At 38.6% G+C, this 22,532-nt stretch overlaps 3 protein-coding genes across 5 annotated transcripts in view; all 3 read left to right on the top strand.

Annotated features, from left to right (window-relative positions):
* The window catches only part of LOC130881510 (zinc finger protein 491-like), a 38,996-nt gene extending 29,081 nt beyond the window's left edge, over positions 1 to 9,915 (top strand). Inside the window, 1 exon segment of the mRNA XM_057781156.1 lies at positions 9,691 to 9,915. Coding sequence (XP_057637139.1) covers positions 9,691 to 9,915 — 225 coding nt within the window.
* Positions 9,916 to 10,367: 452 nt separating this feature from the next.
* LOC130881596 (zinc finger protein 709-like) lies at positions 10,368 to 13,356 on the top strand. Its single transcript, XM_057781278.1, has 3 exons — positions 10,368 to 10,450; positions 11,730 to 11,835; positions 12,010 to 13,356. Exons 1-3 carry the CDS (start codon positions 10,368 to 10,370, stop codon positions 13,354 to 13,356), a joined length of 1,536 nt encoding a protein of 511 aa, XP_057637261.1.
* Positions 13,357 to 22,396: 9,040 nt separating this feature from the next.
* The window catches only part of LOC130869500 (zinc finger protein 14-like), a 62,277-nt gene continuing 62,141 nt past the window's right edge, over positions 22,397 to 22,532 (top strand). For all 3 annotated transcript variants that reach the window (XR_009056675.1, XM_057761715.1, XM_057761727.1), the window contains exon 1: positions 22,397 to 22,499. Coding sequence is in view for 2 of the 3 variants with exons in the window: in XM_057761715.1 (XP_057617698.1) it covers positions 22,497 to 22,499 (3 nt within the window). In the remaining variant the exon portion in view is untranslated. The remainder of the gene's footprint in view (positions 22,500 to 22,532) is intronic.

A 22,532-nucleotide genomic window follows, 5' to 3' on the forward strand; every position in this document is an offset into this window, starting at 1 on the left:
TGACAAGAACTTTAAGTCTTTGAAGAAAGAAATTGAAGAAGACACCAGAAAATGGAAGGATCTCCCTTGCTCTTGGATTGGGAGGATCAACATAGTAAAAATGGCAATTCTACCAAAAGCAATCTATAGATTCAATGCAATCCCCATCAAAATCCCATCAAAATTCTTCACAGATCTGGAGAAGACAATAATCAACTTTATATGGAAAAACAAAAAACCCAGGATAGCCAAAACAATCTTATACAATAAAGGACTGTTTGTTTTGTTTTTCAAGACAGGGTTTCTCTGTAGCTTTGGAGCCTGTCCTGGCACTAGCTCTTCTAGACCAGGTTGGTCTTGAACTCTCAGAGATCCACCTGCCTCTGCCTCCCAAGTGCTGGGATTAAAGGTGTGCACCACCACCGCCCGACTTGTAATTCATTTTTTATTGGGCTATATGTTCTTTTGATGACCAATTTCTTGAGTTCTTTGTGTGTTTTATATATCAGTTGAAGGTGAAGGCATAAGTCACAAACAATCCCACGCTAGTTTGGAATTATGATTAATATAATGGTTATTTATTTAAAGGGGAAAAAACTTACAGATCACCGTCCCAGACAACAGCCCTCTGCGCAATCAGGAAGGGAGTCTAGTCGCCGGAAGTGGAGCAGGAAGTAAGACAGAGCGAGGAGGGAAGTGGCTGCTTTTTTAAAGGAAGAGACCACGCCCCAATGGGCTGGTATCTCAGCGGCTATTGGCTGGAGGAGCGGAAGGACCTCCTACAACACCTCCCCCTTTTGTTTAAGTAAGAGAGTTCTAAATTTACTATGAAATTATATACAATAAGTACAAATATCTTATTCTAACTAGCTTAGGTCTTCTATAATAAATAGCTTGGCCAAGTCATGAGTGGAAAGTAACTACATTTATATAGTCTTCAACCCCATTGAAGATCTGAGAAGGGAAATAATGTTACCTGAGTAATTAGGAAGTGCAATCAAGCAACTTTCAAAACATGCAAGAAATCACAGAGACAACTAGCTACCTGGGCAATCACCCAAGGTCACATTTGCAGTGTTGAAGCAACCAACTTTGGCTAAGGCCTAACATAACTGACATACCATTTTCAAAGGCAAGAAACTTGTCAAAACTATCTTACCCTGTCTTGGCAGGATGTGACAGTCCTGTTTTTTCCATTCACAGATACTCTGTATTTCTGTCAGTGGTTGAGGTATGGGCATTTCTTTACCCAAAGGCCAGTTCAGCCAAGAAGAAAGACTCCAGGTGGAGTGTCTTTGGTGCTCAACATTTTCTCGGGAATAGAGCGGTATTGCCAGGAGCAATTGTGTCTCACTACCACAAAACTCTGAGTTAGATTAAAGGCCATTTTCTACAGCTCTTTGAAGAGGTTGAAGATTATCTATCTATACTGAGTATAATCTCTGTGTATCTAAAGAACCTGATTAGTCTAATTAAAATGACAAACTTAGAATACTATTGATCTATATAATTCTCAATACCTACCTAACTTAAAGACTAAGACAATAAACGACTGTGAAACAAATGAGGACAATGATCTCCAAATATAAACAATGTACAAATATACATTGCAGTATGGTAAATATATATCAATACACAAACAATATATAAGAATCTTAATCAGAGGTAGAAATGTACACTGCAATATGGTAAATATATACAATATATATATCAATACAATATTGGTCAATACATAAAAAATGTTTTAAACAGGTAGAAACATGCATGCATACAATAGTCAATATAATTTCACTTTGTATCAATATATAAGAATCGATACCAATATGTTTGTCTCAAAACAATAACTCACAAGTACCAACAAGTATCAATCTATTATCCCATCATCTCATTATCCTTCTTTTTTTTTTTTCAAATGATCCCTGAGCTTATAAAATTCCTCCCCCAACCCTCAACAGTATACCAATTATAATCAACCCATAAATGATGTCCCTAAACCCAAGGGCAAACTTTACTGGGAGAGGGAACATCGTCCTCTAGAGTTACTTCCAGCTGTCATGGGGGGCAACGTTCTTTCTGGGGGATCCTGTGAAAGTAAAATGATGGTTAAATTTCAAAATCAGTGTCTTTTAAAATTGAAATAGTCTCTGAGTATTTTGTGCAGGTCTGGCCAGAATGTTGTATAAGATGTGCACTGTTTCAGCTAACCAAGTTGGAACTGTCTTGTGCAGCTGGTACCCAAAACAGGTCTTGTAGTAGCGCTATCAGTATCATGACGTCATATCAACCAGGTGGAGTTGTTGTTGTGGGGCCCCATCTTCTTCCTGGCAACTTCAAATGTCACTTCAGGAAAAACTCATTGTTCATTGTGAAAAACTTAAACATTAATCATATAGACATATATATATTCAATGAAAGGCATGATAGATATATTTAATGAAAAGTATGATAGATATGAAGAAAAGCAAAGATGTTTTCTAAACTCATATTCTTTCTGTCCCATATCATGGCTCTTGACATGAGACAGAAACTCCAGAAACTCTGGTGTTTTTCTCTTACCAACAGGATTGGAATTGGAGAGGGACTGAGCCAGAGTCCAACATCAAAACCAGCTCTATAAATTTAGAAATATGGTTTAATATATTTTACTTACACAACCTATTCAGTTTTCTTGATAGTCCCTATTGGGCAGGTATTTTTCCATCTGTCAGTATCCAAACATCCAGGGTCCCTTGAATTTTTCAAAGATGAGTGTTTTCCTGTGGAGATAAGAACAGAACCTTGCCCCCATTCTATATGTTTTTCTTACCACCTGTATGAAAATCATTATTGTGGATGAGTTGTCATTTCTCCTTTCCAAGAGGTTTCTCCTCTTCAAATCGAACCTTTATTAATTTTGATGGTATCCACAATTTTTCTTCTGTGGAAACAAGAGCAAAACCCCTTCCTCAACGTAGCACATCTCCTGGCTTCCATTGAGAGGTCAGCACATCTTTGAAATAAATTGGTTGCTGTCATGTGAAGAACATCTATGATTGTCATGTTCAGAGATGCAATTTAGTTGTGAGCCTAGCTTTTAATGGCTAAATTATCTCAACACCCCAGGGTAGCCATGTAAAGAAAGTATTGTTGAATGTTATTTGTTTGTTTCTATTTAAATATTAATGTGAATAGAAGGTGGATATATGACTCAGCAGATGATACCACAGACGTCTATTCCAGAGGACCTTGGGTGGTTTATAGCATCTCTGGGTCCAGCTCTAAGGGATACAAAATCATCTTCTGGGTTCCCATGGTGACAGGCACACATGGGACACACTGGTGTTTATATGAGAACAAACCCTGTTATCGTGAAATAAATAAAAGTTAGTGTGAGTTTGACTGACATTATTACTCTAGTAAATTTCATGGTGTGGAAGGAATCATTATGTGATCCTGTAAGCAATAGGTATGATGAAGTTCCAAGGATAAAGCATTCAGTGTTGTTGCATCATTATTTTGAGAATGACCATTGTGGATTCTTTCTTACTACTCATACTGACCCTGATAATTGGGAGTATTTACTGTATTGAGTGAAGGCTTTTATTCATGAGCTTGGACAAAACAAAAACAAAAAAATCAACAAAAAAAATTTCTCAAATTCAGTAGATGCTTTTCATAACTCTGAATCCTTAGTGGGGTACTCATGGCATGCATGTCTACTTTATCTATCACTGAGCAATTGCATTTCCTTGTTGATGTCTTTTAATTGTATTAGTAGGATATGGATGCATTGAAAGATAGGTTGCTTCATCCCTAAATTTTGAGATTTCCTATCAATCCTAAATGTGGTTTCTGCACCTAATCTCTGTGGGCCCTTCTCTTACGCTGAAGTCCAGTTTTTTCTTAACGGCAAGAGACTCGAGTCTATAGAACAAATTTCGGGTTCTAACTTGAAGGAAAATGCAGGTGAGGAAGGACAGGTATTTGAAGAAGTGAGTGAGTGAACCCTAGATCCTAGGTTCTCGCCATGCCAAGAAATTCCAAAATAAAATAGGTTTATCCCACAACCAAGTATTTTAAGGTGTTTATTGCTTTTTTTTTTTAAATCTCTGTTGTTGTTTTCTTATTTTGCTTGATTGTTTTTGTTCATTGGTTGGTTTTGTTTTTGTTTTTGAGAGTAACTCTCTTTGGTTAGCATTCGCTGCCCTAGCGCTAGCACTCTGGACTAGGTGAGTCTCTACTTTAGTGAATTTCTTGCTTAGGCTTCAGGATTTCTGGATGTAAAAATGCCTGCCACCATGTCTGGAAAGTTCGTTTGGCTTTGAGTCATGGTCTCACTGTATTGGGCAATGGCTTTAAATTCATAGAACTCTGCCTTCCCCAAGCGTGCTGGCGTCAAATGTTTGAAACTGCTATTTCCTAAACGTTTTAGTTACTTTAGGCTGAAGGGGCGGAGTGAATAGAGCTCGCCAATCAGGGACAGCTTCACTAAATGGAATGAACTGTCCAATGAGTAGCTTGGATAGTCATAGTGTGCTTCTCAGAAGACCTTTTCAAAGTGTGGTCTAGCAGAGGGAATCCTTGTGAGGATTCATTTTGGGCGGCCCTCTGGGAAGGAAACTGAGACCCATCAGAAGTACGAAATGGTGAGTGCGCTTTGGGCTCCTGCAGTCCTGCCTGGCGAGTTTAGGGCAGTAGCTTCTTTGTGGCTCCATCAGCCAGATTTCTCCCTGGTGTTTTGCAGTCCAGTGGAAGGCGGTATTCTGTCCCAGCAATGCCCATGCCAGCGCTCTTGAATTGTGCAACCCACAGGCAGCCTTGAGGCCCTAGTCTCCCGCTTTTCTGTCCTGGTGAAGCTGCTTCCCCTCAATTGTCAGCCATCTTGGGTGCATCCATGCGGGACTTACATTTAAACAGATTTTGGAGCACTGGGATTGGTGATGCTGAGTCGAGGCTGTACTGTGTATGGTCGTGCGTTTTTCATAGTTTCGTTCTCCTCTTGCGCCTGTGTTTGGGGTTTTTTAGGTTTTCGAGTTATTACACTGGAGTTCTTTCCTTTCTCCTTCACTTCCCTCCCTCATCAAGTCTGCCTCAGAATTGATCCCCATACTTCCCCGTGTGAATGAAGTTTACTATATAGCTGTGTCTAACTCCATATCACCATATCCGGCATAGATTTTGCATATTTCTTTTTTTCTGATGATATTGTAGGAGATTTTTTTCCCCTTGTTCTTCTGACTTTAGTTTTTTGTTTGTTTGTTTGTTTGTTTGTTTGTTTGTTTGTTTGTTTTTGGTTTTTCGAGACAGGGTTTCTCTGTAGCTTTGGAGCCTGTCCTGGAACTAGCTCTTGTAGACCAGGCTGGCCTCGAACTCCCAGAGATCCTCCTGCCTCTGCCTCCCGAGTGCTGGGATTAAAGGCGTGCGCCACCACCGCCCGGCTGACTTTAGTTTTTTTAATCACCAGTCCGAAGACAGAGAAATTTAACTTTGCTTCACATTTTATTTGTGTGCAGCATTTCTTTTTGTTGGTTTGTGAGTCCCAGATTAGAATTTTGTAAAGCTGCAGAATGTGGAAAGGTCGGCGGGACTTTAGAGTTTCATGGAAATGGCATGATATTTTTGTTGCTGCTGCTTGTTTGGATGTAGTCTGATTTAGATAGAAGGGATTGGGAGTGTCAATCCTGTAACAAGTAACTTAGAATGTTGCATTTCTTCGCTTTCCTTTAGCCTCTAGATAGGTGGCTTTGGTAGATAATGTAATTTCTGTCTACTTGGGAAACTTTAGATTGTTCATCTAAGAGAACAAGTGTGCTTTCTACCTGATTAAAAAATGTTTATTATTTGAGCATTGACTTGAGTAAGGAAATAATTATAATATATTTATTAGTCTTGTGTGCATAATTAGTTTAATTTTCATTTTATTTTTAATTTATAGTTAAGTTATTCCTATTTCTTTTCTTCATTTTTTTTTATTTTCTTATTTCCTTTTGGTGACAGCATTTCTTTGTGTAGCCCGGAACTTATTGTGTTGACCAGACAAGCCCTGAGCTCAGAGATCACTCTCCTCTGCCTCTTGCATTCTGTCTTACAATGTCTCACATTGTAGCCTTACATAAACTGGCTCTGTATAATTACATTTCTGGTAATGTCCATTCGCCTGCAAACTTCCTTTCAGTTTTCTTCATTCCTGAGTGGGATTCAAATGAGGACATGTACCACACATCCATGGTCCAGACGTCAGCTGATGGACATCCAGGCTGATTCTTTCTTAACTATTGGCTCCAGAGCAGCAATGACCATGAGTGCGTGTGTCTGCTGTAGTGTGTTCTCATACTACATTCATTTGGTCTCTAGAAAACTAGTCAGTTAGCCGGGCGGTGGTGGCGCACGCCTTTAATCCCAGCACTTGGGAGGCAGAGGCAGGAGGATCTCTGGGAGTTCGAGACCAGCCTGGTCTACAAGAGCTAGTTCCAGGACAGGCTCCCAAACCACAGAGAAACCCTGTCTCGAAAAACCAAAAAAGAAAAAAGAAAAAAGAAAAAAAAAAAGAAAACTAGTCAGTTGCCAGTTTTTTTTTTGTTTTTTTTTTTTTTGTTTTTGTTTTTTTGTTTTGTTGTTGTTGTTGTTCTCAATTCCCATTTTCTGCGTGGGTAGTTTGGGAGCCAGCCATAATAAGCTAAGTATAGGAAGATCACCCAAAGGAAGTTCTTTACTTCCAGCCATTGTCACCTGCCAGAGTAGGACTAGACCTTCGATAAAGTTAATAAGATGCCTTAGGGGGCTGGAGAGATGGCTCAGCGGTTAAGAGCATTGCCTGCTCTTCCAAAGGCCCTGAGTTCAATTCCCAGCAACCACATGGTGGCTCACAACCATCTGTAATGAGGTCTGGTGCCCTCTTCTGGTCTGCAGGCATACACGCAGAAAGAATATAATAAATAAATATTTAAAAAGGAAACATTTGAAAAAAAATAAGATGCCTTAGTCTCATGAAATTGCATTTTAGTTGCTGCTTCTTGTTTTGCTGTAGGCGGTTTTAAACAGAAGGGGTTAGGAATGTCAGCTCTGTAAACAACTAATTTACAGTGTTGTAGTATCTGAGAAAAACACTAATATTTCATATCTTTCTTTTAAACTCAGTTAATTTTTTGCAGAAAATGTAATTTCTATCCACTCAGAGTATTGGTATTGACTCTTCTTTGAAATGCTGATAGAATTTTACCTTAAACCATCTGTTCCTGAAATTTTCTCGGTTGGGAGACTTTTAATAACTACTTCTATTTCTTTAGGAGTTATTGGTCTATTTAGATTATTTTATCTGATCATATTTTAAGTTTCGTAAGTGGTATCTATCAAGAAACTTGTCTAGGGGAGGAAGTGTAAATTTTTGAAAGGAAAAATAAAAAAAGAAACGTTCATTTCTTTGTCCAATTGTATGAAGTACGTTGAAGTGTGACCTAAGGATTTCTTCAGTGACTGTTGTTATGTACCTCTTTTTGTTTCTAATTTTGATTTAATATTTGCTCCCTGCCTTATTTAATTTGGATAAGGATTTATCGGTTTTGTTGATTTCTTTGATGAATCAACTTTTGGTTTCATTGGTTCTTTGTATTGTTCTTTTTGTTTATATTTTATTGATTTCAGTCCTTAGTTTGGTCATTTCCAGCTATCTACTCGTTTTGTGAGTATATGTGTTCTTTTGTTCTAGAGCTTTCTGATGTTTAATCTGGTATGTGTTAAGTCTTGAGTATGAGATCTCTCCAACTTCTGAATAAGGAACTTAGTATTATGAACTTTTCTCTTAGTACTGCTTTCATTGTGTCCCATTGTTGTGTCCCAACAACATAAAAGGTATGTTGACCATTTATGGTCATTGAATTCTAGTTATTCTTTCTTTTTTGTTTTTTTCTTCCTTGCCCAATTGATAACTCAGTATAGAGCTGCTCAATTTCCATATGTTTGTAGAAATTTCTGTTGTTGTTGAAATCCATTTAATCCTTGGTGGTTCCTTAAGATACAGGGGTTATTTCATTTTTTTGTATTTGTTGAGACTTGTTTTTGGCCAAATACATAGTCAGTTTTGGAGAAGGTTCCATAGTCAGTTGCATAGTTAGTTTTGGAGAAGATAGGTAAATTCTGTGTTTGTGTAATATTTTATAGATATCTGCCACATCTTTTTGAATCATAACAACTGTTCATTTATTTCACTCTTTAGTTTCTATCTGGATGATCCTTATTGCAATTTGTTAATAAGATAGAGATACAGTCCCCTAAAGATCATTGTTCCCAGAAGGATATCCATAAGTTACTAGGAGAGAGTTATGTGTTAGCTGCAAGTATTACATCTCTGGAGAAAAAGGTACCCTGACTGTTTGAAAATCAGATTATACCTGCACACATTACAGCTCTGGAGAGAAAAGTATACTGGTTTATCAGGAAGTCAAGCGATACCTATGGCTATTTAGTTATTTTTATAACTGCTTCTTTTTATACCTGTTTTTACTCCTTTTTTCGTCTTTCACCGAAGCCTGTGCACATTTTGAAACACACTGTGTCTCCTTTAGAGGTCTTTTGCATCTGAATCTGTCCTATTGTGTATCTGAAATTCTTTTCTGACAAGCAGTATTTTGTTTTGTTTTGTTTTGTTTTGTTTTGTTTTGTTTTGTTTTTATTACATGGTAGGTAGTATGCTTGCTGAGATCCTGGATGTTGACTCTGCCTCTCTCACCCTTTCAATATAGTGGGGATGTATATTTTTCTCTAGCTCTGCAAACTATGTTTACCACCCCAGCTCCAGCAAAAAAAAAAAAAATTGCTGCATGCTGCCCAGAAACGCCATAAGTGCTCCACACCAAGACCTCCTGAAAGAGCCAGAGCCATTCCTGACAGCAGCGTGATCAGCAGCACACTGCCCTAAAAGAGCGGTGTCTCTTTAGCCACCAGCAAACAGAGGCTCTCTGAAAAAAATGTGGCTACTAAGAAGCTCCAATTTGACTCCTGTTTTTGTGGGTCTAAAAGCCCTTTTTTTTTAAAACAAAGCTTTCTTAGTCTTTATGAAGATCTATGTTGCCAAATACTGGGCACCTTATGTAGCTACAAATAATCTCCATTCCTCTGGTTGCCCTGGACCAGTTTCTCTCCACCCAACAGGTCCCAATAACTAGCTCCCACAGCTGCTTACAAAATAAACACTCTGGGGGTTAAAATTAATTTCGTACTCTTTGGCCTATTAGCTTAGCGTTCTTAACAGCTAACTCTACATCTTAAATTAACCATTTTTTACTAATTTATGTATCACTATAAGGCTGTGGCTTACCAGAGAAGTTTTGAGTCTTTCTCCTTCAGCAGCTTTATGGCAGCTCCCTGATTCCGCCTTCTTTCCCCCTCTATCTCTGCTTGGATTTCCACCTTGCTATTCCTTATATCAGGCTTTTCCTCTGGCTGTCACAGATTATTATGAGAAAAGTGACTTAAGGCAGAAGCAGTTTATTTCATATCACAATTCAAGAGTCCAGTTCATAAAATTCAGAAGTGTGAAGCTGCTGGTGAGTGACACACTAATAAATAGTAAATGAGACAGTGGGTCATCAAGTAATCAAGATAGTATCCCATGATATTCTTCAGTAAATCCTATTTGTATAATAATTCAGAGGTTTCTTCAGAAACATACATGCAAGATGATTATGTATCATGTCAGTGAAAAGTAACCATGCTAATTAATATATGTACTCATAGGAGCCAGTAAAATTTGAGGATGTGGCAGTGAACTTCACCTCAGAAGAGTGGGCTGTGTTGGATTCTAGTCAGAAGAAGCTCTACAGAGATGTGATGAAGGAAACATTTTTGAACCTGATCTCCATAGGTAAAAAGTACTATATGCTCCCATTGCTTATTCAGTCAGTGAACAACTGTGTCCTTGATGTGGGCGTCCCCTCTGTGTGCTGTGATTACCATTACTAAGTAAAGAACCTTCCTTGGCCTATTGACAGGGCAGAACTTAGGTAGGCAGTGAAGACTGGACTGCATACTGTGAGAAAGGAGGGCAGAGTCAGGGGGACTCCATAGATCTGCTGCTGGACATACATGTGCTAAAACTTTGCTGGTAGGCCATAACTTCATGGTGATATACATATAAGTAGAAATGGGATAAATTAAAATGTAAGAATTAGCCAATCAGAATCTAAAGCTAATGGGCTAAGCAGTGATTTAATTAATATAGTTTCTGTATGATAATTTTGGTTCTGGGCGGTCTGGACGAACAAGCAGCTCACTGCATACAACATGTCCTACTTATGCATGTTATGTTGGTATTCTTAAATTAAAAATGTGGTTATTTAGTGTGCATATTATAAGAACTAGGCTGCAATATTTTTTGGTTGCAATAATTTTTTGTTGAATATGAATGTGTCATAATGTATTCTCTGGATTTTGTTGTAGAAGAAGCACTAGAAGAAAATATTGAAGAGGACTATAAAAGTCTCAGCAGGAATATGGGGTAATTTATATTCACTAGAAAATAAATCATATTATACATTTGGGACTCAGGGGACAACTGAGAACATGTGAAGTGCTCCAAATATAACTAAGTGAAAAATGATCTTACACAAATTCCTCTAATGGAGCATTGAATTGTAATATTTAATATTTGAGTATTTCATGTGTGTAATCTATTATTATCGCAAATCTGTCATGTGATAATTAGGCTGAAAAAAGGTTCTCACTGGATTATTACACAAAACATCCCGTCATGTGTGAAAGGTTTTACTTTCTGTTCATACCTATGAGGCTTTGAGAATTAATACTGTGCTTTGTTTGCTTACTTTTGCTGTGACCAAAAAAAAAAAAAAAAAAAAAAAAGAATTCTTGGGTAGAGGACAGTTTCAAACTTCCTTGTCAGAATACCATCATAAAGAGAAGCCAGGGCAGGAACTCAAGTATGACAGGAATCTAGAAACAGGCACTGAATCAGAATTGATGGGGAAATCCTGTTTACTGGAGTGATCTTCATCCCTTAATCAGCTACCTGCCCTCTAAGGGATACAACCCATAGTGAACTGGGCCACCCCACCTCATACAGTGATCAAGACAAAGTAGACAGAGACATGTCTAAATGTCAATCTGTTAAAGTCATTTTTTGCTGTCTATTTCATTCCCAAATGGAAGTTCTAGTTTGTGTCAAAAATGTAGCAGATACATTTCATACACAGAGCCTACACAGAGCCTGAAATCCTGCCCATTGGCACACTACACAACTTAGTAAGCCCCCCATAACTAGGAATGTGAAAATGGCTTCACAGACTTGTTTTCAGACCAATCTGATCGAGTCATTTATCAATTGACAGACCCTATTTTCCATGATCATTTTTCCTTCCTGTTCACTCGTTTTGTACGATTATTTTATATATCTTTGTATCCGAGTTGTGTTTTTATACAAAAACTTTTGTGGAAGGCGGAAAATGCACGAAATTCTTCATATAAAACTCTTTATCAGATTTTGTGACCTCTTCACATGAATCCATGTCATTAAGTCTGGTTTGCTGAAAGACCGAGAATTGTTCTTAATCCAAGCCTGTGATACAGCTCCTTTTAATTCTTACAGAAGCAACATTAGTCCTCGGCTTCTTTACACATAGCAGGGTCTCACCATGAAATACATCTTGTCTTGACATTGATACCATTATTCTATTCCCTCTGAGATTCTATAGTTGTGTTCCAGACACCCTAGCCTTCAATATTTCTCTTGTCTAAAGTATTGCTTTTCTCATTTTTTGCAGAATTCAGAGGATTGAGAAAGACCATGGAAATGAATGTCATAATGAGTGTGATAAAAACCAGCAAGCTAGTCCAGAGTGTATGATCAATAAAGACTTGCCTTCCAGAGTAAGAGCTCATAAGACTCCCTGGCTTGTAACAAATATCATTGGTGATTTATCCTTACATGGGTATCTCAGAGAAAAAGGGAGAGGGAAACCAACACTGTATAAGGGAGCTGTGGCAAAAGCTTTTAAACATCAAAAACATTGGAAAGTAATCAGTTATTCTGAATTTTTTCAGGTACTTGAAACTTCTCCTGAAGAGAAACCCAGGAAAAAACAATGTAAAGAAGCCTGTAGGAGTCTGTGTTTAGATCAGCCTCAGGAGAGAACTTATACTGGAGATAAACTCAATGAGGATATCTTCATGAGATACACACATAGACAGAATGATGAACAAAACCATAAAGAAGTGGAACAACATGTATGTAGTCTCTGTGAAGAATTCTTCATTGATTCCAGTGAGCTTACCAACCAAGAAAAAAGTCATATTGAAGAGGAAAGGTACATTTGTAGGCAATGTGGTAAAACACTTAAATATAAAACATGTTTTGAGAAAGAAAAAGTCACTCACAAAGAAGACAAGCCATATACTTCTATACATTATGGAAAAGCCTTCATCCAGTTCAATCATCATAACAGTCACGAAAGCTGTTACGTGGGACGAAAGCCTTATGCCTGCAAGCACTGTGGAAAAAACTTCACCAGTTCTTCTTATCGAAAACTTCATGAAAGAATTCACACTGGAGAGAAACCTTATGCATGTAAGCATTGTGGAAAAGCCTTCTTGACTTCCAGTTCTTGTAATTTTCATGAAAGGATGCACACGGCAGAGAGAAATTATACATGCAAGCATTGTGGAAAAAGCTTCACCAGTTCTTCTTATCTAAACATTCATGAAAGAATTCACACTGGAGAGAAACCTTATGCATGTAAGCATTGTGGAAAAGCCTTCTTGACTTCCAGTTCTTGTAATTTTCATGAAAGGATGCACACGGCAGAGAGAAATTATACATGCAAGCATTGTGGAAAAAGCTTCACCAGTTCTTCTTATCGAAACATTCATGAAAGAATTCACACTGGAGAGAAACCTTATACATGTAAGCATTGTGGAAAAGCATTTGCCACTTCCAGTGCTTGTCGTTATCATGAAAGAATGCACACAGCAGAGAGGAATTATGCATGCAATCATTGCGGAAAAGCCTTTTCCTGTCCCAAGATTCTGAAAAGTCATGAAATAATTCACACGGGAAAAACGCCTTATGCATGTAAGCATTGTGGAAAAGCCTTCAACCACCCCAGTAATTGTAACAGACATGAGAGGAACCACACTGCAGAGAAACCTTATGCCTGTAAGCACTGTGGAAAAAGCTTCACCAGTTCTTCTTATCGAAACATTCATGAAAATATTCACACTGGAGAGAAACCTTATGCATGTAAGCATTGTGGAAAAGCCTTCAACAATCCCAGTAGTCGTAACAAACATGAAAGTACGCACACTGCAGAGAAACCTTTTTCATGTAGGCATTGTGAAAAAGCCTATACCAGTTTCAGTTCTTATAAGACTCATGAAAAGAGTTCACATTAAAGGGAATTCATATACATTTAAGCAGTGTGAAAAAGTGTTTACCTGCTCTAATCACCTGAACATTCATGAAGAGATTCACATAGGGGAAAAGTTTTGAGCAAGTAAACATCTTGGAAAAGCCTTCAGTGAGCCTCAGTAGTCATAACATACATGAATGAAGTCACACAATACTTCATGTAAGTATTGTGCAAAACCCTTCACCAATTTCTAGTCATGTAAGGTTCATGAAACAGATCATACTGAAGAGAAGTGCTATGCATGTACTCATTGTTTAAAAGCATTTTCCCACTCCAGTCAGCTGAACATCCAGGAAAGTGTTCAAATTGGAGAGTAGGCTTTTGCATGTAAACATTACAGGAAATCTTTCAACACTTCAGTTTGTTCTGATTTGTACGAAGAACAATCATACTGGAGAGGAACTCTTGGTATATAAAAGATGTGGAAATTGTTCATTCTATTGACCTTAACAGGCATAAAAGAGTTCACTTGATAGTAAAGCCTTATGCACGTAAGAATTGTGGGAAAGCCTTCAGCTGCTCTTGTGATCATAACAGATCTGAAACTCTTCACACTAGTCAGTAGCCTAATGCGTGTAACCATTCTCAGAAAGTCTTTACTAGATTCACTTGGTTCAAGAGTAAAAACCTTCACACTGGATAGAAACCTTTTGTATTTACACATGCTATATAAACTATTTCTTCTTGTGATTTTAAAAAGCATAAAGATCTCACCCAGTGTCTGTAATGTGGGAAAGTCTTCAGTACAACCAGTTTCTGTAACCCTCATACACAGATCTACACTGGAAAGAATTCTAAAGCATATATCCATTTAAGTATTGTTCAAAGTCTTCAGCAGTTCCTGTTGCCATGACGTTCTAAAGAAGTCACTCTGAAGATAGACTTTACATGTATAACCATGTGGAAAATTTTTTTTATTAATCACAGTTCCTACTATACTCAATTACTTTTTCCCTTTTGAGAATCTGTATGTTTAGAATAAATGTGGGAAAATACTCAAAGCGTTTAAAATGAATAAAACGTAAAAGGGTTTTTTTGTTAGTGTTTTCTGTAATTTCTGTGTTTTACATCCCTGCTGAAGTGCATAGTGATCTCACTGTGAAAAGAAGTAGTGTGTAGAAAAAATACCAGTAATAACTCTGTAGTGCTGTTTTGGTAAAATCGCTTCTATTGTGAGTAATGGAAGAAGCATGTGCTAGGAACATGAGATGTATCAGCTAGTCATGATTCTTCCCAGTAAATGTGATTATCTGCATTGTCTCCCTGGGTCGTATGTGGTGGAAATAATGTATCAATTCCAGAAACTGTCTTCTAAGAATCATATGTACACTTCCTAATGAACACAGAGATAGAAAGAGAAAAAGGATGAGAGAGAGGAGTGTGGAGTTTACTTTATGACAAAAAGCTTTGGGGAAAAAACTGCCCTTACCTCAATTTCTGGCAATATACTGTCCAGACTGGATCAGTAGGATACAAATAAAAGCACCTACAAAACTTTGCCGCAATATTACAGTCATTCAAAATGCCCTGCTTCTCAAAAATTTCTGTCATATATACTAGCCTATAAGACAAAGATGGATGCCCCAGCATTACAGGAGAACTTTGAATGCTTGTCCAGGTCGCCTAATGTCCCTGTTGTTAGGCAAATTTCACCCTTTGGGATCTGAATCGAGTTAAAGATTAATAATTAGAATTAATTTTTCTTATGATAAAGGTAAATTAAATATAAAACTTTAGACTCCCAAAGATAGATAATTAAATACTTTCTCTAATTTTGTCAAAGGCAAATGGACTGGATATTGTCAATGTAATTCTTTCCTAATAACTTTTTGTTGTATATAATCTTGCTATGCTAAAGTTAAAACCTTCCTTTTTGATGAGACAAAAAAATGAGAGATGCTGTACACTGTGATGATTTTCACTCAGATTGGTTTACTAGAAACCAGATTGGCCAGGATCCAGGTAGTAAATATAGGCATAACAAGCAAACTAAGGACGCTGGGAAGAAAGGGAGTCAGAGAGTCACCAGGGGATAGAGAAAGAGCAAGACATGTGGAAGGAGAGGTAAAGCCGTGCGCCAAATGGCAATATATAAATTAATAGAAATGTTTTGGAGCCTAATGGAGTCCTGGCCTTCCTACTCACCTCCCCTGTAGATGACGTTTCTTGCCCTTGTTCTGAGTTTCTGAGAAACTTGCAAGTTTCTTGCTCGCAGACTTGTTTACCAACCATGTTTCCTGAGTACACATTTTCTTGGCCCTAAGCTGAGGGATCTGGCAATGAGATCTCCATCCTGTTGGCCTACCTGTCTGGGTTAGGTAGAAAAGCCCCTTGGTCGTGTACAATGAAGGGTCCTGATTCTGCAACATCCAAAGTGTGTTTTCCATTGATTCCGACGTCCTTCACTCAGACTTAGTGCTAGCTTCACTGGTGCGGCAGATATGGGTTGTAAGAGCTAGCTACTAAGCAGCGTGAGCTATAAGCCAAGAATTTAAAATTTATAAGTGTGGTTATTTAGGAGTGGGCTTATTGGAAACAAAAACTGTCTACATTATAATCGTGATATATAATATGTACACACTTACAAATTTATAAATACATACACACACACACACAAAATGAAGTTATGCCACTTGGCTTGACATTTCCTAAACCAAAGAACCTCACATTCATAAACAAACCACCAATATCATGCAGAATAAATCTTCATTTGAGTTGTCCATGATAGTTATTTAATTCCCTTAGAATTTTAGGGTAATTTTTTTTTCTTTTGGTCATCTCTGTGAGACTGAGAGTGAGTTATATTAATTGAAGCCATTGCACATTTTGAATCCTAGGTGAAACATTTGAGCTCGAGATAAAACTAAACCCACCTTCATTTATTCTAACTTTCATAGACAATTGCTCAGTGAGAGAAGCAGTCAATATCCCTTGTCAATTTTTAACTTTTGTGGTTTGATTAAGAATGGTCCCCAAAGCTCATGGTGGCACATCAGTCTCTTTGATTGCAGGTCAAAGGCATTCAGTGTTTCCTCTAGACTTCAGAAAACACAATCTGTTAGCTCTGATAATGTACTGATACATTTTTATTGTCAACTTGATTCAAAGTCATATCACCTTGGAAGAAGAAGCTTTAATTTAGGAATTATATTGCACAGATGGGCCTGTGACCATGTCTGTGAAGGATACTTTTAATTGATCTTGGAGGACCTAGTCCAGAATGGTCAAATCCATCACTACAGAGTTGGATCTGGTTTATATAAGAATATTAACTAATCATCAGTTAATCCATATTTCCTGCCGTGGTTTCCATCAATGATGGTTTGTGACCTGAATCAATAAGTTAAGTGAATACTTCCTTACACTCAGTTGCTTTTATTCATGACACTTATTACAGGAACAAAAAGCAAAAAAAAAAAAAAAGAAAAAAAAACCATAGTAATTCATAGACATATACTACATCACAGAATAGTCAACAATATCGTCGGAGCATTTAAAATGTTCAATACCAGTTTAATTGAGAAAAACCAAAATGAGAGGTTTGGTATAAGAAGGAACCTTTGTAACGCCCCTGTTCATTCTTTTTTCTGCTTACAGTTTAAGGAGAGTGGGATATAGATTCAGAGCCTTTCTAAATTTAGAGTGATTTAATCGATGGATAAATGTTGTATCTGTTCCTCCTCCATTTTTTTTAATATATTTTTTTTCAGTTTACATACCATTTCCACTGACCACTTCCTCCCCTTTTCCGCCATCGACCTCTGCCCATCCCATTCCCCATCCACTCCTCAGAGTTTGTAAGCCTCCCTTTGGGAGAAAACAATGTCTGGTATACCAGTTTGAGACAGAACCAGGACCCTCTCCCTATATAAATCTGATCAAGTTGTTCCACCATAGGGAATGGGCTACAAAAGGGCCACTCATGTACCGAGGGTAAGTCCTGGTCCCACTGCCATTGGGTTCCCCAAACAGAACAAGACACAACTGTCACACACATTCAGAAGACTTAGTTTGGTCCCATGTAGTATCCCTAACTGTCAATCTTGAGTCCATGAGCTACGACTAGTTGGGTCACCTGTCTTTGTGGTTTTCTCAGTGATGATCTTTTTGCCCCTTGCTCAGATGATCCCTCCTCCTCTTTGACTAATCTCCAAAAGCATAGCCCAGTGCGCCACACTGGGTCTGTCCTTCTGCACAGTTAGTGGATGCAGGTTCAATGATGACAATTATGGTAGTCACCAATTGGATTATAGGAGAAGGTCAGTTCAGGTACCCTCTCCACTATTTCTAGGAGTCTTAGCTGGGGTCATTTTTGTGAATTCCTGGCAATTTCCTTAACACCTGGTTTCTCCCTCACCTCATAATGGCTTGCTCTTTCAAGATAACTCTTTCATTGCTCCCTCTCTCCATCGCTCCTCCAACTCAGCCATCTCAAGTCCTCATATCACCATCCCCCATTCCTTCCCTTTCCTCCTTCCATGTCCAATAAGTAGATCTTAAGTATTTTTCCCCTGGGACCCTCCTTGTATATCCCTCTTATGTTTTTTTAATCTAATTTCATTGGGGTTGTAAATTGTAATCTGATTATCAATTGCCTTTATGTTTAATATCCACATAGCATGGTATCTTTCTGGGTCTATGAACATAGTTGAGCAAACATCTTTGTGGTATGAATATGCATCCTTTGGATATATGCACAAAGGTTATATTGTGGGTTCTTGGTGTATATTGATTCCCAATTTTCTGAAAAACAACCATACTGATTTCCAAAGTGCTGTACAAGTTTGCACTCCCATCAGCAGTGGAGGAGTGATCCTCTTACTTTACATCCTCTCTAGCATGAACTGTTATCGGTGTTTATGATCTTAGCCATTCTGACAGGTGGAAGATGGTATATATAAAAGTTATTTTGATTTGCATTTCCCTGATGGCTCAGTATGTTGAATATTTCTATAAGTGTCTTTTGGCCATTCGGAATTCTTCAGTTGAGAATTTTCTGATTAGATCTGCATCCTATATTTAATGGGATTATTTGGTATTTTGATGTCTAGTGTCTTGAGTTCTTTACATATTTTGGAGATCAACCCTTTAGCAGATACAGGGTTGGTGAAGACATTTTCTCAATCTCTTCACTGTCCTTTTGTCTTATTCACCATGTCCTTTGCCTTACAGAAGCGTCTCAGTTTCAGGAGGTCTCATTTATTAATTGCTGTTCTGAATGTCTGTGCTACTACTGTAATATTTAGGAAGGGAATCTCCTGTTTTCATGTGTTCAAGGCTACTTGTGACTCTCTCTTCTATGCTGTTCACTATAACTGAATTCATGCTGAGGTGTTTGATCCATTTGGATGTTGGTTTTGTTCATGGGGATTGATATGGATCTACGTGCATCCTTCTACATGCTGATATCTAGTTATGCCAGTACCATTTGTTGATTGAACATGCGTTTTTTATCCACTGTACAATTTTTGCCTCCATGTCAAAAATCAGGTGTTCATAGTCATAGTTATTTTTTATTTCTGTTTTAATAAAGAAAGCTTGCTTGAAGATCAGGGTACAAAACTATGCTGCTAGATGCCAGAAAGTAGTGGTACTGGAGGCAGAAACTGGAAGGTCACTGACTTTGAAACCATTCCAGAGTACAAAGCTATGACCACACAGAGAAACACTGTTTCAAAATTCAAAGGAAGAGAAGGTCAGCTTAGCTAGATAGATATTTACACTGATGGCTATGGGGGCATTGAGAGTCACGTTTTCCAGGAGGATATCTACTAGTAGGTTGCCCATAGTGGAGAACTCCCTTTATATCACAGTATGGACTCAGTCAGCATCCTCAAACTGCCAGATCTTTAAAATCTGTATAGGTGCAGTTTTATGGCAAGGACTCACCCAAGAGTGTTGAAAATTTTAAGAAAGGAGTTTTCTTAGACAGAAGAGCAGGGAACAAGGCTGCCTGAGGGGTGTACACTTCATGTGCCATTGCTGTTCCAGACTCTATTATTCTCTGAACACCAGGGGAACCTTCAGTTGGGGTCTCTGCATATCCCCAAAGTAGCTAGTTTTTCAGTGCTCCTACTCAGGAGCACAGAAGCCCAAGTTACAGTCACCATTCTATGCTTCTGATGTTTCTAGTTGTCCCACCAAAAATCTGTTGCCCTCTGAACACACAGCCACAGACACTTGAACTTAACATTCTTCCCTCCGTACTACAAACCCTAAAGAAGCAACATGGGTAGCAGCCTATGACTATGCTCCCTTTGGACTGTTTATCCCTTTTATTAATAAGGTCTCAGTGATGAATTGTTCTCACTCTGTCTTCTCTGCATTATCTAATAAAACACTTTAAGGAAGTTCTTATAGAACCCTTATTGCCAATACACTTAAGGAAGCTGGTCTTCTGGCAATTCAAAGCTATTTAGGACTAGTCAGTCCTCCCTACCTGCCTTTTCCACAAAGACACTGCCTTCATTTTGCTCTGTACGTTCTAAACTTGTGCCATAAAAGGAAAAACAGGACTTTGAGGCAGGAGACAGCTGCAAATGGGTTTGTGCACAGGAATTGGTATAGGACTGGAAAAGAAAACTCAAGGATTAGGGATGAGGCCACAGTTAATTGCTCAGATCTATTTATCAGTTCATCTTTCACAAGTCAGAATAGCCAAGAATAAGAAAATAATTCATAGCAAAATTTTGTCTAGGGTTCAGAGAGACAACTCTGTAGTCAAGAGAGTTTGCTGCCCTGGAAATTGAGTCCTGTCTCCCAAGTGCCTGTTGCCTCAAATTCATGGTGTCTGACACTTTCCTTGGGCCACCACTGTAACAAAAACTGCTATGGGGACATACCATAGACAACCGAAAATGAGGTACATCCATAACAGAAAGTGACTACATGAATATCTTAGAGAGCTCATACTAGTAACTTGGCAACATGCCTGAAACAAGAACAAAATCTCACTCAAAATGAGTAAAAGATAAGGTATACTCAAACTGCTTTCTCTTGTTTCTGTTTTTGACAATATCTAGTTTTAATCCACAATATTCAGATAAAATGCATCTGTTCTTTAGAGTAGTAATTTTTCTTCTTTGAGTGTATTAAAATTATTCTTGTGCCTTTGCCTTTGAGTTTTTTTTATTATTATTCTGGTTTTCTGTATGGTTCCATGGATGTTCAGTGCCAAGAGAGTTTAGATTTAACATTTTCTTTGACCTACATATCCATTTCTTCTATTGTGTCTTCAATGGGTGAGATTCTTTCTTTTATATCTTGCATTATGTTGATGAGCTTCATCTCTGAAGTAAGATTTGAGTTTCAACTTTGCCATTTCATATTTATTTTTGCTTTGGGAGAAAAGGCTTTATTTTAGTTTACAGCTTATATCGTCCATCACAAAGGAAAGTAAAACAGCATAAAGGAACTCAAAGCAGAACCTGGAAGCCAAACCTGAAGCAAAGGTAATAATGAATGCTTCTCACTGTCCTGTTGTCATACTAATGTTCATTTACTTTCACTCCACCACCATGATAACCTACACACAGATGGCACTCCGCACAATGGACTGGGAACTCCCACATTCACCATTAATCACAAATATCACCCATATATGTACATACAAACAAATCTTTGAAGGAATTTTCTCAATTTCTCCTTCCCAGACGACTCTGGGTTGTATCAAGAAAACAAAAGAAAAAAAAACCTAAGCAGTTCAGCTGGTCAGCCAAGGCTCATGCCAATAATCCCAGCACTTGGGAGGCAGAGGCAGATCACTGTTTGTTTGAGGCCAACTTGTTCTAACACCCAGTGCTACACAGAGAAACGCTGTATTGAAAAAACACAAAAAGCAAAAACAAGAACAACAGAAAACAACTAAATAGTTGAATTTGTCAACCTTGTTGATGATTTCAAAGACCGAAATCATCATTTTATTGATTCTTTGTGTCGTTTTTGGTATTGTTGTGGCTCCTATGTCATTAATTTCAGCCTTGATTCTGATCATGCCTTCCAATATGTCACTTTCAGGTGTTACTTGTGCTTGTTTTTCTTAGGCCTCAGGTCCATTATTAAGTTATTAATTTGAGATATCTCAAATGTTTTGGTATAGGTACTTAATTCTATAAACGGTAGAAGGAACTTATAGGATGCTCCCTGGGTTAACATATTTGGCATCTGTCCCTCATTACTAGGAAACGTTCCTGTGTGAGGCTTCCTTTACAGCACAGTGTGAGGTCCTGAAGACAGAGAATACGTTAACACTTGATACTGTGGGTTATCTTCTTGACCTGGGCAAAGTAAGGTCTCTGTCTCCTGTTCGAGATCTGTTCCCTCCCAGCACTTGGGAGGCAGAGGCAGGTGGATCTCTGTGAGTTCGAGAGCAGCCTGGTCTACAAGAGCTAGTTCCAGGACAGGCTCCAAAACCACAGAGAAACCCTGTCTCGAAAAACCAAAAAAAAAAAAAAAAAAAAAAAAGATCTGTTCCCGCGCCTCACCCGCTATCCTTCGTTGACCATTGCTTCCGGGTAATTTTGTTTTCCCGCACTCAGTCAAGAAGGGCATTCGTGACAAATTCTTTAGTTGGCACATTGGGCCCTCGTTCTTCGTACTCTGCTTTCACTAACCCGGGACCCTTCCTGTTATGGTCCTGGGTTTTCTTTAAGGGCACTGAATCTTGGCTGTTCAGAGCCAATCTGTGCACTATTTTATGTGCAATAAAACTAGGGTCCCACTGAGTACACGGGGAAGCAGGTCTGTGCGCTAAAATCTCAAACGGTGTTCCCCTTAAGTGCAATTATCCCTCAGGCTTATTCCAAGGGGAAAGCCTGAATTATGATCGGATGCTGATTTTATTTTGTCCCCCCCCCCACCTCCCCCGTGATGGGAAAGGATGTTGGCCCTGCTACTCATGAATGAGAAGGCGGGTCCAGCACCTTTCGCCAATCAGGGACGCTGTTACTTCCTTGCTGGAAATGTCGAATGAGGAACAAGAATGTTCCGCGGTTTCCGCCCCTGGCTCCATTTTTGAATCCCATGTAGCATTTGTGAGGTGTGTGACAGCTGGTTTCCGTCGGTGTCACCTATTCTGACGGCAGGCCCCTCCGAGAGGACCTCAGCACGCGTCCCGTGCAGGACATGGTGAGTGCGCGGTGGCTCCTGGAGTCGTTGGTG

Source organism: Chionomys nivalis, chromosome 1, assembly GCF_950005125.1.
Source record: "Chionomys nivalis chromosome 1, mChiNiv1.1, whole genome shotgun sequence".
NCBI lineage: Eukaryota > Metazoa > Chordata > Mammalia > Rodentia > Cricetidae > Chionomys > Chionomys nivalis.

What these genes read in the sequence shown, in the direction of transcription:
- LOC130881596 (XM_057781278.1), top strand. Translation starts at nt 10,368, where the DNA reads ATGTATTCTCTGGATTTTGTTGTAGAAGAAGCACTAGAAGAAAATATT. An exon ending in AGTCTCAGCAGGAATATGGG is followed by an intron (nt 10,451 to 11,729) that starts GTAATTTATATT and finishes CATTTTTTGCAG; the next exon opens with AATTCAGAGGATTGAGAAAG. An exon ending in ATAAAGACTTGCCTTCCAGA is followed by an intron (nt 11,836 to 12,009) that starts GTAAGAGCTCAT and finishes GAATTTTTTCAG; the next exon opens with GTACTTGAAACTTCTCCTGA.